The 16,245-nt window shown below is 35.8% G+C and overlaps 2 protein-coding genes across 2 annotated transcripts in view; both read left to right on the forward strand.

Moving 5' to 3' along the window:
• Window positions 1-5,682, forward strand: part of LOC306847453 (fibrocystin-L-like) — a gene marked incomplete at both ends in the record, with an annotated part of 41,351 nt that extends 35,669 nt beyond the window's left edge. Inside the window, 12 exons of the mRNA XM_079381403.1 lie at window positions 73-184; window positions 286-402; window positions 496-661; window positions 1,297-1,529; window positions 1,626-1,790; window positions 1,897-2,054; window positions 3,191-3,326; window positions 3,440-3,781; window positions 3,880-4,034; window positions 4,951-5,097; window positions 5,216-5,369; window positions 5,468-5,682. Coding sequence (XP_079237529.1) covers window positions 73-184; window positions 286-402; window positions 496-661; window positions 1,297-1,529; window positions 1,626-1,790; window positions 1,897-2,054; window positions 3,191-3,326; window positions 3,440-3,781; window positions 3,880-4,034; window positions 4,951-5,097; window positions 5,216-5,369; window positions 5,468-5,682 — 2,100 coding nt within the window. The remainder of the gene's footprint in view (window positions 1-72; window positions 185-285; window positions 403-495; window positions 662-1,296; window positions 1,530-1,625; window positions 1,791-1,896; window positions 2,055-3,190; window positions 3,327-3,439; window positions 3,782-3,879; window positions 4,035-4,950; window positions 5,098-5,215; window positions 5,370-5,467) is intronic.
• A 1,240-nt stretch (window positions 5,683-6,922) lies between these two features.
• Window positions 6,923-8,885, forward strand: LOC306846801 (growth/differentiation factor 6-B; the record flags this gene model as incomplete). The annotated part of the gene is made up of 2 exons (XM_079380422.1): window positions 6,923-7,280; window positions 7,996-8,885. The coding sequence occupies 2 exons, from the start codon at window positions 6,923-6,925 to the stop codon at window positions 8,883-8,885; spliced, it is 1,248 nt and encodes a 415-aa protein (XP_079236548.1).
• Between the last annotated feature and the right edge of the window lie 7,360 nt (window positions 8,886-16,245).

The following is a 16,245-nucleotide window of genomic DNA, read 5'->3' on the forward strand; positions in this document are numbered from 1 at the left end:
GAAAGCATTCTTATCCTGTAAATTTTTTTTCTTTTTTTTTTTTCTTACAATTTTTACAAATCATCTGTCCAGGGTTCCCTGATTGTGGGCAGTAGCCCCAATTTCAACTGTTTTGACAGTCTATCCACAACAATGACCTACATTGCACTCAGCAGAATTCACAAGGCCCCACGTCCTCCAAATGGTACAATACATATTATAGAATCATCCATTCCCTACTGAATAAATTTAATGTAATTGATCCATTTTCTGAATTAATTCTAACTGCATTTGTATGTTCAACAGGTGGCAGGTCTGGAATTTGCTGGCCGACATTTGAATCGAACCATAACAACGGACCACAAAAACCTCTCACTGGACTGATGAGCTACAACTCCATAGCTGGTATAATGACAGTCTCTGGTGAGTCTCAAAATGTGTATGAATCTTCAGTTATATACCCTCTACAGTCGACGAAGATCTCATTTAAAAAATAATTTCTCTTTCTGACCCCAGACACAACTTTTGTTGGGTTCAAGAGTGTGTGCTCAACAGAGAGAAATTACATGTTCATGACCAACCCGAGAAATGAGGATCTACAACATCCAATCAGTGTTGAGAGGATTTACAAGATAAACAGCACAGAAGACTCTCTAGCATTCATTCATCGGCCTGATCTGGGGTAAACTGAACACAACTAAAAGTGTATAAAATATATAGGGTTTCTCTGACTCAGAATTGCTCAGATAGTTCTCCATCATGGGACATATTAGTACCCTATAATGCAAGAGTGTGTCACCAAGAATTCAAAAATTAGAACTTAGATTATTAAAACAGTAATATTTTTAAATTTAATATTTTAAATACAATATAATATTATATAATATTCTATAAGCCAGCTGTCAGAAATTTGGAATAATATATATTTTTTTATTTAATATTTTTGGAAGAAGTTTCTTATGCTCATCAAGACTGCATTTATTTGATCAAAATACAAGTAAAAACAGTAACAGTATTATGAAATATTACAATAAAAACTGTTTCTGTTTCCGTGATTGCAAAGCTGAATTTTCAGCAGCCATTACTCCAGTCTTCAGTGTCACATGATCCTTCAGAACTTATTCTAAAATGCTGATTTGCTATGTATAGTAACTATTAAAATTTATGACCGATTGGGTCCTAAGATGACACAAAATTACTTGAGATGGCATGACATTTTACTAAAAAGATAAAATACATAAAGTATAACTTAAAATGTGCACATAACATTGCTTTAAGATACAAGTGACTGATTTATTTGTTTCTCTTTTATATCAGCAAGGTGAACCCTGCGGACTGTGTGGACATGGACTGTGATGCTAAGAAGAAGACTACGTTGAAGGATCTGGATGGCAGTTTCCTGGGTGCTGTGGGAGCCGTGGTGCCTCATTCTGAGTATGAGTGGAATGGGGATCCCCGGCATGGACTGGGCGATTACCGCATCCCCAAAGTCATGCTTACCTATCTCAATGGCAGCCGAATACCTGTGAATCAAATCGCTCCTTACAAAGGTATATCTGCATACAATTGATTATTTACGCTGCTCTAAGAGAGAGTGCTTAGAAAGAGTTGCTTCTAGCATTGATGTTGCTGGTTTCGCTGTGCAGGTGTGATCAGAGGCACATGTACGTACATGAGCACCTGGCAAGGCTACAAATGCTTTGGGCTCAACTACAGAATGCTGGTCATAGAAAGTCTGGATGCAGACACAGAAACCAGGCGTCTTTCACCTGTAGCCATCCTGGGGGACAAATATGTGGATTTGATAAATGGTATGACTCATAACTTCCCTCTTACTGCTAATTTAACATCTACCACAAGCAGCAAAATGTGTGTATTAATGAATTTTACAAACTTACTGTTAATATCTTGTCACAGGCCCACAAGACCACGGCTGGTGCGCCGGCTACACGTGTCAGAAGCGAGTATCTCTATTCCACGCCATTGTTGCCACCAATAAAGCCTTTGACATCTATTTCACCAGCACAACACCACAGAAGCTGAGACTTATGCTGCTAAATGCTGGACCTACAGAGGTTAGTCAGTAAGATGGATTATAAATACACAGTATTTACATTTTTTTTATTATAATTTCCCGTGTATTATGTTATTACATTTTGTTTACATTTAGTCTTGTTTCTTTTAAGAAATTTTTATCTACATTGTTATTCAAATTGTTTTATTTACATTGTATTATTTCCATGTCATACATATGGAAAAGTATATACCGTATTGACCCGAATATAAGACAATTTTTTTTCTTGAACATCTGAAAAAACATCTGAAAAAATGCGGTCATCTTATATTCAGGGTCTCTTATTGAGGGTCTCAATAATACACCCACAACAATAGGCGTAAAACGAGTGTGCCATGAAGTAATGTGATGTGTGTTGTAAAGAAAACAAAAGAAAAAGAAAAGCTTACAGCAGCATGAGTCGTGCCTGTCATGTTAGCCTGATGGGAACAAACTTCCTTCCTGATTTTAAAACAGTAAGACAGTACCCAGATTTGAAGACTACAATAAGATTTCTCTTCTACTGTTAATAAAATTTTGGTAGGCTAACGTTACTATGAGATGGATAGACTAAATGTTAATTCAGATGGGCTACTTGTTATTTTTATTGTATATTAAAAAGTGTATTTGGTAATTGTTGGTACATTTTACCAGTATTTACCATACTTTCGAAACAACAATTAAAATAGGAAAGATATGTAATATCTTGTAAAACACAAGATTTGGTTTTCAAAAAGCCTTTTTCCAAGAGGTACATCTGGAAAAAGTGGGGTCGTCTTATAATCAGGGTCGTCTTATATTCAGGTCAATACGGTATATATATACTGTAGATACAGTGGGGGGGAAATTATTTGATCCCCTGCTGATTTTGTACGTTTGCCCACTGACAAAGAAATGATTAGTCGATCATTTTAATGGTAGGTTTATTTGAACAGTGAGAGACAGAATAACAAAAAAATAAAAAAATCCAGAAAAATCTGCATTTTAATGAGTCGAATAGAATATAATAGAATGTAAAAATAAATAATCTAAGATTAAATTCAATTATTGTATGTTTCTCATTTTTGTTTTAGATTACATAATATTACAATAGACACTATTGGATTTATTCAGTATACTAAAGCACTTTATTCTACACTAATCTTCTGTTGTCCTCAGGCTGCCAGGGTGGCTATATTTTACTCAAACCCTCAGCGGCTGGATGTGTATGTTAACAATAATTTGATTGGTCCAACAAATGCTCAATGGAATGCAGACAAATCCGACTACACGCTGCGCGAACCAACTTATACAGGTAGAGTACAGCATGATAATTCATGTTAAACAGCTCCCTCTGCAGGCTAGAAGACCAAAATTATTTTTCAACAGATCATAATTCCTATTTTAAATCCTCTCTACGTTACTCAGGTCAATATGTTCCTAGTTTCAACTCCAGTCATGGCTCCAACTTTTTTGACCAAGACTACAAAATGATGAACATACTTCTTCGTGGCTCAGAGCCGGTCCAAATCCGCACCTCTCCGGTTCTGTTCCTGGCCTTCAACCTCCCGGGCATGACTGAGGAGGAGTTCTTCGGGGGAAAACTGGTCAACAATCTGGCTGCATTCCTAAAAATACCCCCAAACAAGATTCGAATCACCAAAATCGTCCGTGAGGGAACTAGTGCAAGAAGGCGGCGCTCAACAGGACTGACGGTGGAGGTGGAGATCAGGGAGCCTCCTGTCCAGAATTCCACCAGCAACAGCACTGGTTAGAGCCAGCATCTATAGTGAATAAAAATAAATAATAAATACAGTGTTTAGTCACAATACAATGTCTGAAATTGTTTATTTATATACCGTCTGCAGAAGAAGACCAACAGTTTGAGGTCCTGAAGAACATTGCTGATGATCTGGGCCGCGCTGCTGTCTCCGGCAATCTGAGTCGGTCCATCGGCTTCAATGTGTCGTCCCTGGGCATCATCCCTCCTCCTCCTTCTTCCAGTGACCCATCCTGGAATGATGTAAGATTTTATTCCATATTTTATGATATCAAACACAGTTTGGAAATGTTAAGTGAAACATGTAACGCAAAGTTGATATTAAATATATATCTCACCATTTTTGCTTTTTTTTCCCCATAGAAAATGACACGCATATATATAGTCAAACCAAAAATTATTCAGACGCCAGATATAATTTTTGATTTTATTTTTCTTGTGGGTGCAGGACACTATAGTTTATTTATGTAAGTGAGGATAGCAAAATAAAGTAAACTGTGACATATTATACCCAAAAATTCTTCATAAATTGCACTACGAGTAAAATTGATTTAAAAAAAATTGGGACCAAAAATTATTCAGACACTTTGACCTGACCATGTTTTGCTTAAGTGTTTTTTTCTGTAATTGCTAATGCAATCTTTTTACACCACAGACTGAACAAAATTAAGCATTGCTTGATAATTGGTTGACCTAAATTAGTATTATCTAATTGTACACTCAAATTTAACAGCTGACATCTATTCACCCTAATTCATTACATACCTTTCTATCAAAGTTATCTGACATTATCAAGATGAATTTGATCTGACAGTTTAACTGAGTGCTTGTCATATTTTATTACCATTTTCAAAACTATAGCGAATAAATTGTGATAATGTGAGAAATGTTTAAGGTGTCTGAATAAATTTTGGTTTGACTGTATATATATATATATATATATATATATATATATATATATATATATATATATATATATATATATATATATATATATATATATATATATATATATATTTATATACACACACACACACATACATATATATATATATATATATATATATATATAAATAAATATAATATAATTTAAGTAATGTGGCTTTTCCTCATTTTAACTGTCTCTCTCTCTCTCTCTCTCTCTCTCTCTCTCTCTCAGGTGGCCACTCAGGAAGTGACCCGTGAAGACCAGATGGTGGAGACGGTTAAGACGGTATCGTCCCTGGTGGTGGTGGTCCAGCCTGTGGCGGGACTGTCCCCCGGGCCCCTCAGTGTGCAGCCCAGCATCATGGCTATGGACACATCGGTGAGACAGACACTTCCTGATTTCATTAAGAATACCTGAAACTGTAGTTTTCAGGCAATTACTAGAAAACTGCACCTGGTATCGAACATGAAGAGCATCTTTTTGTGTTTGTTTTCAGGGTGACTGCGTGTCTGTGGGTGTGACGACTCTAACCATATCAGCTGTGCTCAAATATGCTAATGGCAATCCAGCAGAGGGACTTCAAGGAAACACCACCATCCCATTCAGTGGCTGCTGGGCCAATTACACTGATTTAGCCATCTTTACAAATGGTGGGTTGCTTCTGTTATACAAATTAATATTTTGGGGTTGTTGTCAGTTGTTATTTTAAGTGTTTACAGTCATTTTTCTCCTTATACCTCTTTCACAGGTGAGAACTTGAAGTTGGCCTTTACTCTGAATGAATGGAAGGCTGAGTCCAGATCTTTCACACTCAGAGCAGCTACAACTCCGTCTTCTGTGGTCGTCACCACAGTGGATAATAATTTTCCCAACACCTTTGACTCCTGTCCAGCTGTCTTGTCACAGTCTGTGCATCTGCTCATGCTGTTGAGTGGTCTACTCCTTCTGCTCATGAGACCCTAAATAATCACAACACGCAGTACACGCTTATAAATATATTACATTGTCTTCTAATGATTTGTCTTTGTCTATAAGCTGCTATTGTTTTTCCATATGATCAATATCTGTAAGCCACCACTATAAATTCTGAGCACATTGCCTCATAATAACTGTAGAACAAAAACAACTTAACAAAATTAAATATTTAAATCTATTCCTTTTACTTTCAATATTATATATTTGTTTTCTTATATGCTTTAACAAAATTTGAAGTTCTTGCATAGTTTGTTTTTCTATATACAGCATAAAGTCAGCATGAAATGAAAGGAGTAATCGTCTTTTCTTCCCTACTCTAACAAACTGTATATCCAAGTAAAACTGCTTCGGACGAGAATTGATCGGATCAGATTATAAGAGCACATGAATTAAGAAAAAATTATATGCACAGATCATATGAGGTATAATAAACACTGCGATGTTCCATAAAAAACAAGAATTGTCAGTTTTGATTTCATGGTGATTTTAAATGTCTACAAACAATATCCAAAGCTTATATACTACATGCATAACAAGACAATTCAGTCCTTAACAAAAAAAAAAAAAATGTATACACATTTTTTGACGATCCTTTTTTGTATGCATAGACAAATACTATGTTTTCTTATATTAATATTCCTTTCTAACACATCATGTCTCTTATTTATAATTAAAAAAAATAATTGTCAATTTATCATTGAAAAAAGAAAGAAAAAGGACCACTAGAGGGAGATGAAGTCCACAGCGCTCAATCCTCACACTTACACCTGCCGACCTTTGGGGGAAAACACATTCATGTCGTTCACATTCATGATGAGTTTAAAAGAAAGAAATTAAAACTTGCACATTTTTGTCACTTTTCTTTTTTAACGATTGTTTCGTATTCTGCATAGCAGTTACATCCGTCTTTAAAACGCTTTGTGGTACCTTGGTTCTAATAAAACCTCATAGTTACATAAACCAATATAATATAAAACATATACAAAACCTATAAATGTTCTACTGTTAATAGTGCATAATAAAAATGATGACATGGAGGACAGTAGCATCATCTGAAAGCTGGGTGGGAGGCAGAGGTCTTTAAGTGTTGTTGTTTGGATTGAGTTGAGCTAATAATGTCATGACGGTACTTAAGGAGGCAGTTCTTCAGAGGAGCTGCTCTCAGTCTGCGCTCCTCCACACACACACGTGTAATGTGTTCGTGTTTTTTTGCTTGTGCATTTACAAGATGTGTTCTTATGGAGTCTCAGGGGTATTTTTGACTTTTACGTTACTTTTGCATTTTCTTTGTGTTCACTCAATAAATCCTCTGTTTCCAACCGCATCCAAAGGCATGAAAGTGTCCAAGTCTGTTCCTGCTGATGGCCACAGAAGAGCCAAATATGGCAAAAGTACATTGTCAGCATCCCCGTTATCCGGAGACGTACAGTCACAGCGGGCGATCAAGGATGCGATTGAACCTCATGATTACATGATCTCCATCTACAAAACCTTTTCCTCAGCTGAGAAACTGGGACTGAACGCGAGTTTTTTCCGCTCGTCAAAAGCAGCAAACACCATAACGAGTTTTGTGGACGAGGGTCAAGGTTAGTTATTTCTTTATTATTTAATACCAGTTTAAAAATCGTTATAAATAGCTTTTGCTCCGAGTTTGTGTTTTCCTTTTCTACGAGTGTCAGAATAATTACAGTAGGCGTTTGAGAAGAAGGAAAAATAGCATACTGTTTCTTATTAGACAAAGTACGAGAAAAACATTTAGGAATGAATGGGCTATGTGTCATAATCCTAATGGGACTGGAAATAATCCAAATTAAATAATATTAAATAGCCTAATAAACAAGAATCCTCGAAGTATCAAAACTTTTTACAAACGATCCAAACATTATTTTTACATTTTACACTTTTCATAAAAAAAGAAAGAGTTAAACACTCTATAATTATAAATAATGTTTTGGCCTATATATATATATATATATATATATATATATATATATATATATATATATATATATATATATATATATTCTATATTCTATATTCTTCTATATATTCTACTCATTCTTTAAGGGTTTAATATCCATATATTACCTTAAATATAACTTTTTTATATTATAAAAGTAAAACTTTTCATTCTTTCTAATCGAACATAAAAAAGCAATCAACCAAGCATGGAAGAAATTTCAATCTTAGTTAATTGAAACTTTCTGCATTAATTTTTTCTCTATTCCTTTGTGTAAACGGACTTTGTAAACACTGTACAGCCACTGACTGTCCACTAAACATTTCTGCTCTTTGTTCCAGATGCCCTTTTGAACTCCCCACTGAGGAGACAGAAATACTTATTCGATGTATCCACTCTTTCTGAAAACGTGGAGCTCTTGGGAGCTGAACTGAGGATATACACAAAGATCTCTGGAAGCTTCCGAGCGTCTGAGACGGGCCCAGTGGAGATACAGCTGCTCTCCTGCCAGTCGCACACCATACTTGATTCCAGAACCTTGGATCTGGAGGATGCGCATAAACCAAAATGGGAGGTTTTTGATGTATGGGAGATTTTTAAGGAACGTCAGCGCCACTCCCACGGGACGCGCTTCTGTTTAGAGCTCAAGGCGACGCTTGATAATCCTGAGAGGGAAATCGACTTGCAATATCTTGGATTTCACAGACATGGCCGTCCGCAGCTAAAGAAAGCCATATTGGTTGTTTTCACAAGGTCAAAAAAGAGACAAAGCCTTTTCTATGAAAAAAGGGAGAAGATTAAGCTGTGGGGTTTGGATAGTCTTGGGAAGGAGAAAGGACCTCACTCGAAGTCCCGGCGGAGAAGACGAACCGCTTTACCCAACCGCCATGGCAAGAGGCATGGCAAAAAGTCCAAATCTAGGTGTAGCAAAAAACCCTTGCATGTGAATTTCAGGGAGTTGGGTTGGGACGACTGGATCATCGCACCCTTAGACTATGAGGCCTATCACTGTGAGGGCATGTGTGACTTCCCTCTCCGATCTCACCTGGAGCCGACCAATCACGCCATTATACAAACTCTCATGAACTCCATGAACCCCAGCAACATGCCGCCCAGCTGTTGTGTCCCGTCCAAACTCAGTCCCATCAGCATCCTGTACATCGACACAGGAAATAACGTTGTGTACAAGCAGTATGAGGACATGGTGGTGGAGTCCTGCGGTTGCAGGTGATTGTGAAGTTCAAACTAATGAGGAAATGTAAATAAATGTGTCTGACTTCCTGATCTGTCTTCAGAGCACTACTGGAATCCTCAGCTGAAGTGCAAATCACATCTGGAAATATAATTTTGGACTGGAATCGAGCACAAAAATAGTATTACATCACTCTTAGTTCCATTTCACTGGCCATTTTTTTACTTAAATTGTTTGTGTGTACAAGACAACTTCATTCCCACAACACATTCCTGCTTGTATTTATGGACTGATATGTAAATGATTTTTTTAAATGTACAGGCACAAATTTTAATTTATGTTCAGTTACACTAAGTTATTTTCTCATTTATTCAGTAATGATATTTCACACATATAAATAAGCTATTTTAGTTATTGTATCTATCTACCTCATTGTACAAATTATGTTAAGCTCCCGTGTAAATGTCTTCCTTTGAGAAATTAACCTCGTGAAAGGTTTAGTAAACACTTTATAAAAAGTATGAACCACATTATTCCTTCATTAAAATATCATAAAATTAAATGTATTTGTTAAATATTTCTTCTTGAATATTACCTTTTTGTTATTGCTTGCATTCGCTGCACAATTCTTTTACCATTAGATGCATAATAATGAAGAGTATATATTTTTTATTTTAATTTGAATGTTTAATAAATAAATCATTTTAATGTATACACTAACATTCAAAAGGTTTGGGGACAACAATTAAAAAAAATAAAGGATTTAATACTTTTATTGAGGAAAAGTTACATTTATAATGTTACAAAAGATTTATATTTTAAATAAACATTCTATTCATCAAAGAATCCTAAAACAACTAAAAAATTATGATTTTCATTAAAATATTCAACATTGATAATAATAGGAAATGTTTTCAGTATATTAGAATGATTTTTCTGAATTTCAGCATTTATTGGCCAAGTATGCATAACATACAAGGATTTTTGAAGGATCACTTGACCCTGAAGACTAGAGTAATTGTGATGAAAACTCAGCTTATTTAACAGAAAACAGTTATTTTAAGTGCAATATTGCTCAGTATTACTTTTTGTATTTTTGATCAAAGAAATGCAGCCTTGGTTACTTGTTTCCCCAAAAACATAAAAAAAATAGATCTTACTGACCTCAAACTTTTGTATAATAGTGCACCCTGATATAAAACATGAATAATACCCCAGTAAAGGCATGAATAATACATTTATATTAACTGAATTATGCTATATATGCAGTATATTCACAGTGCATCAGTCTGAGCCTTGAAATCTGATTTTAGCATTAATGCCATCCATGTAAACTGTCGTGTTTAAAAAAAAATTCAAATTCAAAAGTACAACAGCTTGTCAACTGGGGCAATACATTTTAAGAGAAACATTTGTATCTTATCTACTCCTTAAAGGTGCATATTACACACCTACTGATAAGGGAATAAAAATTTTATACTTTTGAAAAGTACTATGCCACAAGCTAAAGGTAAAGCTATACACCATGCAAAAATACTGTGAGTGGTAGATTATTAACAGAAGTGCAGCTCCCAATTCTCATCTTTCTACACCAGTATTGGTCTGGGTTACACAGTAAGAACACTAACTGACAAGTGGGACGGAACAGAGTAATTCAAAACTGGGTCTACTCAAGAGAAATACCCGGCACCCTGCTTTCATTTATGCCAACCCGAGATACAAAGATCCAAGTAATCTGTGTACCTTCCCTGTAAAGAGCTGAAGGGAGATAATTGCAGTGTTTAGCAAAGGTGAAAATGGGGTCAACAGACACTCAACACAACCTTCCCTGGGTGGCCTGTGTGTCTGCGTGAATAGAGAGGAACACGTACACACACACATACACACTCACATCTATTGGTAAACGAAGAAACAGTTGAACGGCTCTGACCCCGGTACCAAAGTCGCATTCATTCTCTGTCTGACAAAAACCAAGGATGCTAACTAAAGATTAGCCTTGCTTTTACCCCGAGGTCAAAGGTCAAGCATCCCTTTGTCTCTCGCCAATGTGTTCGTTTAACACATCTAGTAAAGAGAGGAAGCAATCAACACTGCAGAACAAGGGAAAGGAATGAGCGTGATGCTATTACACCAGTTCTCTGTCTCTCTGACACATTGTCAGTCCTCGCTCGCCCATAAAACACATGAAGATATAAGACACACAGCCACACAGCTGCTGGACAACAATGGACTGGAATGTCATGTGCCTCTAAAGGACATCTGTGGACGGACCGAATGCTGTGATTCAGTGATGGAAGCTGTGAATGTTATCAACTCACATTCTGTCATTCATTAATCAGCATTTTTAAGTACAGTCATAAACGGATAGTTCACCCCAAAATGAACACTGGCATTCTTTACTCACCCTCATGTTGCTTTAACCCCATATTGTTCTTCCAGTTCAATCTAACTGAAGGTATTAATACATTTAGTTCTATGTTTGTGTGTTTACACAAACACGGAAACATGCATATAGTGACAGATTCTAAATCATACACTGGTTATGCATGAACAACTCTAGAGATGTAGAATGATAACAAATCTTTCAGATTTAGAAAACGTATTTGTGAAATTATATCAATGGGTATTGTGTTTACTCACTGATATTAATTAAAGATGTACACTTTCATTACATTTATTTACCTATTTTGACTTTATAACATTCATTCTGTTCTGTATGACTTCTGGTGCTGCATTCAACACTTTTTAGGAAAATCTACATAATAAAATGAAAAATATAGTAAAAATACTATATATATATAGTTTTTAATAATAGTGTGTGTGTGTGTCAAAATATAGTAAAGATATATTTATAATACAATAAACAGATTTGCGCCTTTCTAAAAACCTACATTTCTAAAAAGTAAATACTTTTACTGTTTAGATGCTGTCAATACATGAACACTCATATTTGTAAGTTTGACATCAAAGACATTGTTTCAAATTTCTATTTCAAATAAACATTGCTCTTTTGAACTTTCTATTCATCAGAGTGTCCAGAAAAACATGTGTCATGGTAGATATAAAACAGCACCATTGTTTTCAACATTGATAATAATAAGAAATGTTTCTTGAGCACCGAATCAGCATATTAGAATGATTTCTGAAAAATCATGTGACACTGAAGAGTAGAGAAATGGCTGCTAAAAATTCAGCTTTACGTCACAGGAATAAATTACATTTCCAAATAAATTAAAACAGAAAACAGTCATTTTAAAGTGTAGAAGTATTTTAAAATTGTACTATTTTTGTATTTATTTGTTTTTGGTTTTGTTTTGTTTTTTGATCCAATAAATCAATAAATGCAGCCTTGGTGAGCACAAGATACTTTTTCAAAATCTTAGGGGGAAAAAAAAACCTACCAACATCAAACTTTAATGTCTAAATAACTGCAATATCAATACTAATGAGATCAGAATGGCTCTTTCATACAAAAAATAAAAAGATAAATAAAAAAATTAAGTAATAAAGGGATGCCAAAATTACAAACAGAAAAAAAAAAAAAAAACATACATAATACTCAAGTGCACTAAAAGGTTAAGACGTGACACACTAGGCTTGATATCAATGACACCAAACAGAATTAGTTTGTGTATCTTGTGACCAATCACACCACTTTAATAAGTTTGAATATGTGAAGGTGCAACTGTCCATTTTGGAGCTGGTTACCAATAAGCTTGGTAGGGGAAAAAAAGCATTTATGGATAAACTTTCAAATCTTTAAAGCAAGTGACTTTCAACAATAAAAGTTATCTAAATTTCCAAAATTAGCTAGTAACAATACGTAGAAATATAAAAATGAAAGTGTGCCAGAGATTTCATGTATGATTTAAAGCTAAAAATCTGATTGTGTCATATCAGCGAACAGTGTCATTGATTAGCCTGGCTTAACCAGTGACACAGATACTGATACAGTAACTGCTGTGTTTATCAAGACTGTTAGCACAGATTCAGTCCTTTGTCTTGTGTGTTTGAGGAGATGCCATCTTATGTCAAAGAATCAAACGCTAGTGACCTACAAGTCAACTCAACGGATGGAGAGCTGAGAAAAGACATTTGTAAAGTCAACATCAGAAAGGAAAGTGGAACGGTGAGTTTAGATGTTCGGGCAACTCTAAAAGAATGGAAGGCTATAGGTTAATCTGCTCTACTTAGCCTCTGTACACAAACGACTGGTGAAGGATTAGCTCGGTTAACCCAACACACATTCATCAGATAAGTTAGTAGACTGTCAGATGATCCTGTAACACTTGATCACAATGTCCCTGAACAACATTCACTTGTTAGCTTGTTATGGGACATGCAAAGACTTTATTGCTCTTATGTAAAAATATAAATATTTTATAAATATATATGTTTTTAACATTAATAATAATCAAAAAAGTTTCTTGAGCACCAAATCAACATATTAGAAATATTTCTGAACGATCATGTGACACTGAAGACTGGAGTAATTATGCTGAAATTCCAGATTTGCAATCACAAGAATAAATTAAAAGTTTAAATAAATGTGACCTTGGACCACAAAAACAGTACATTTTTTGAAATTGAGATTTATACATCATCTGAAAGCTGAATAAATAAGCTTTTCATTGATGTATGTTTGTTAGGATAGGACAATATTTGGCCAAAATACAACTATTTGAAAATCTGGAATCTAGGGTGCCAAAAAATAAAAATATTGAGTATAATATAGACAATCATGTATGTACAGGTCTGATATGTGCAAATTTTAAATAAAAATAAGTATATGTGATGAATAAATAATGTATAATGTGTATTCCACATTTACAGTGAATTTATAACAGCTCCGTGTTGTGCCTAACAACACCCCTTAGCTATTATAAATTCACTGTAAACCACGGCTTCTTGGGGCACTTTAGTTTATGTCTTGCAATTCTAAGTTTATATCTCACAATTCCGGTTCTGAACTTCCGAATTTGCAATTCTGTTGAATTGTGATTTTAATAGTATATTACAATCCGAATTCCGGAAATGTTGGGACGTTTTTTGAATAAAATGAAAACAAAGACTTTCAAGTCACATGAGCCAATATTTTATTCACAATAGAACATAGAGAACATAACAAATGTTTAAGAGGATACATTTTTAAATTCTATTCACTATGTCTCAAAAAAGTTGGCACAGGGGGCAACAAAGGGCTGAAAAAGCAAGACATTTTGAAATGGTTCAGTTGGGAGAACATCTAGCAACTAATTAAGTTAATTGACATCAGGTCTGTAACATAATTAGCTATAAAAGGGATGTCTTAGAGAGGCAGAGTCTCTCAGAAGTAAAGATAGGTAGAGACTCTCCAATCTGTGAAAGAGTGTGTAAAATGATTGTGGAATACTTTAAAAACAACGTTCCTCAACGTCAAATTGCAAAGTCTTTGCAAATCTCATCATCTACAGTGCATAACATCATCAAACGTTTCAGAGAAACTGGAGAAATCTCGGTGCGTAAGGGACAAGACTATGTTGCATCACTCATCGGCATGATTCTGTCATTGACATTACTAAATGGGCCCAGGAATACTTCCAGAAACCACTGTCGGTAAACACAATCCGCCATGCCATCTGCAGATGCCCACTAAAGCTCTATCATGCAAAAAGGAAGCCCTATGTGAACATGGTCCAGAAGCGCCATTGTGTCCTGTGGGCCAAGGCTCATTTAAAATGGACTGTTTCAAAGTGGAAAAGTGTTCTATGGTCAGACGAGTCCAAATTTGACATTCTAATTGGAAATCAATTGGACGCCATGTCCTCCGGGCTAAAGAGGAGGGAGAACTTCCAGCGTGTTATCAGCGTTCAGTTCAAAAGCCAGCATCTCTGATGGTATGGGGGGTGCATAAGTGCATACGGTATGGCCAACTTGCATGTTTTGGAACGCACTATGAATGCTGAAAGGTATATAAAGGTATTAGAGCAACATTTGGTCCCCTCGAGATGACATCGATTTCAGGGACGGCCTTGTGTATTTCAACAGGACAATGCAAAACCACATACTGCAGCTATTACAACAGCATGGCTTTGTAGTAGAAGAGTCCAGGTGCTGAATTGGCCTGCATGCAGTCCAGATCTTTCACCTATAGAGAACATTTGGTGCATCATTAAATGAAAAATACGTCAAAGACTACCACGAACTCATCAGCAGATGGAAACCTATATCAGGCAAGAATGGGACCAAATTCCAACACCAAAACTCCAGAAAATCATAACCTCGATGCCCAGACATCTTCAAACTGTTTTGAAAAGAAGAGGAGATGCTACACTTTGGTAAACATGCCCCTGTCCCAACTATTTTGAGACCTGTAGCAGGCATCAAATTTGAAATGAGCTCATTTTGTGCATAAAATTGTAACATTTCTCAGTTTAAACATTTGTTATGTTCTACTGTGAATAAAATATTGGCTCATGTGATTTGAAATTCTTTTAGTTTTCATTTTATTCAAATTTAAAAAACGTCCCAACATTTCCGGAATTTGGGTAGTAAATTATTTCCATCATGGGATACAAAATCTCACAGTTCATATATAATACGAACTATGATATAAACTCTCAATTGCCTTTATTTATGTATTTATTCCATGGCAGAAACAGGCTTCCACAGAAAACCATTATTTTAAATTATAATGATATCTCATGATATCACTGTTTTACTTGTTACTGCATTGTTAGCTTTTTTTGCGGGACATGCAAAGTCATTAATGTGCTTGTGTAAAAATATGTAATTTGAATCAGGTGTGAAGGTGTGCACACTGGCCCAGTTGAAGATCCAACTTAGCTTTGAACAAAAGTCCTCTGAGGAACAAATCAGCACTTCTAACTGATCTTCATAATCTCCAAAAAGCAAGACAAAAAAAGATTCTCAGTGAGGTTCTGCAGGTCACCACCGACCCAACAGCTCTGCACCATCTATACTGGGATAAAGCGATGTGGAGATGTGCAGATGTTTGAAATAGGTAGCGCTCAGGAACATATGGCTTTTGTTGAAGCTACCGCGGCGTTTCGCATACTGGGTTTAGTTATATGTGGATTAGGCTACTTAGTGGACGACTCTGAGTCAACTCTAGACAGGTCTGACCCCAGCTCATGTGTTTTGACTGAATGATAATCAGACCTCTGGACTTCTTTTACACATTAGAAGCAGAGCTGATATGACAGGGGCTGCAGTGTTCCTTTACAGTGGTTCGGTGGAGAAAATGTGAAACAGATGAGGGGAGTCTACAGTGAGGCTTTCTCTCTGCCTTAATTAAAAGTGCCTGTCGAGGACGTTTGGAGAGAGTTCGGCTCCCAGATCATTGCGGCATTTGCACATCAAAAGGAAATGACACTGGACACGGGGTTACCCATTAGCA

Source organism: Barbus barbus (genome assembly GCF_936440315.1).
Source record: "Barbus barbus genome assembly, chromosome: 27".
NCBI lineage: Eukaryota > Metazoa > Chordata > Actinopteri > Cypriniformes > Cyprinidae > Barbus > Barbus barbus.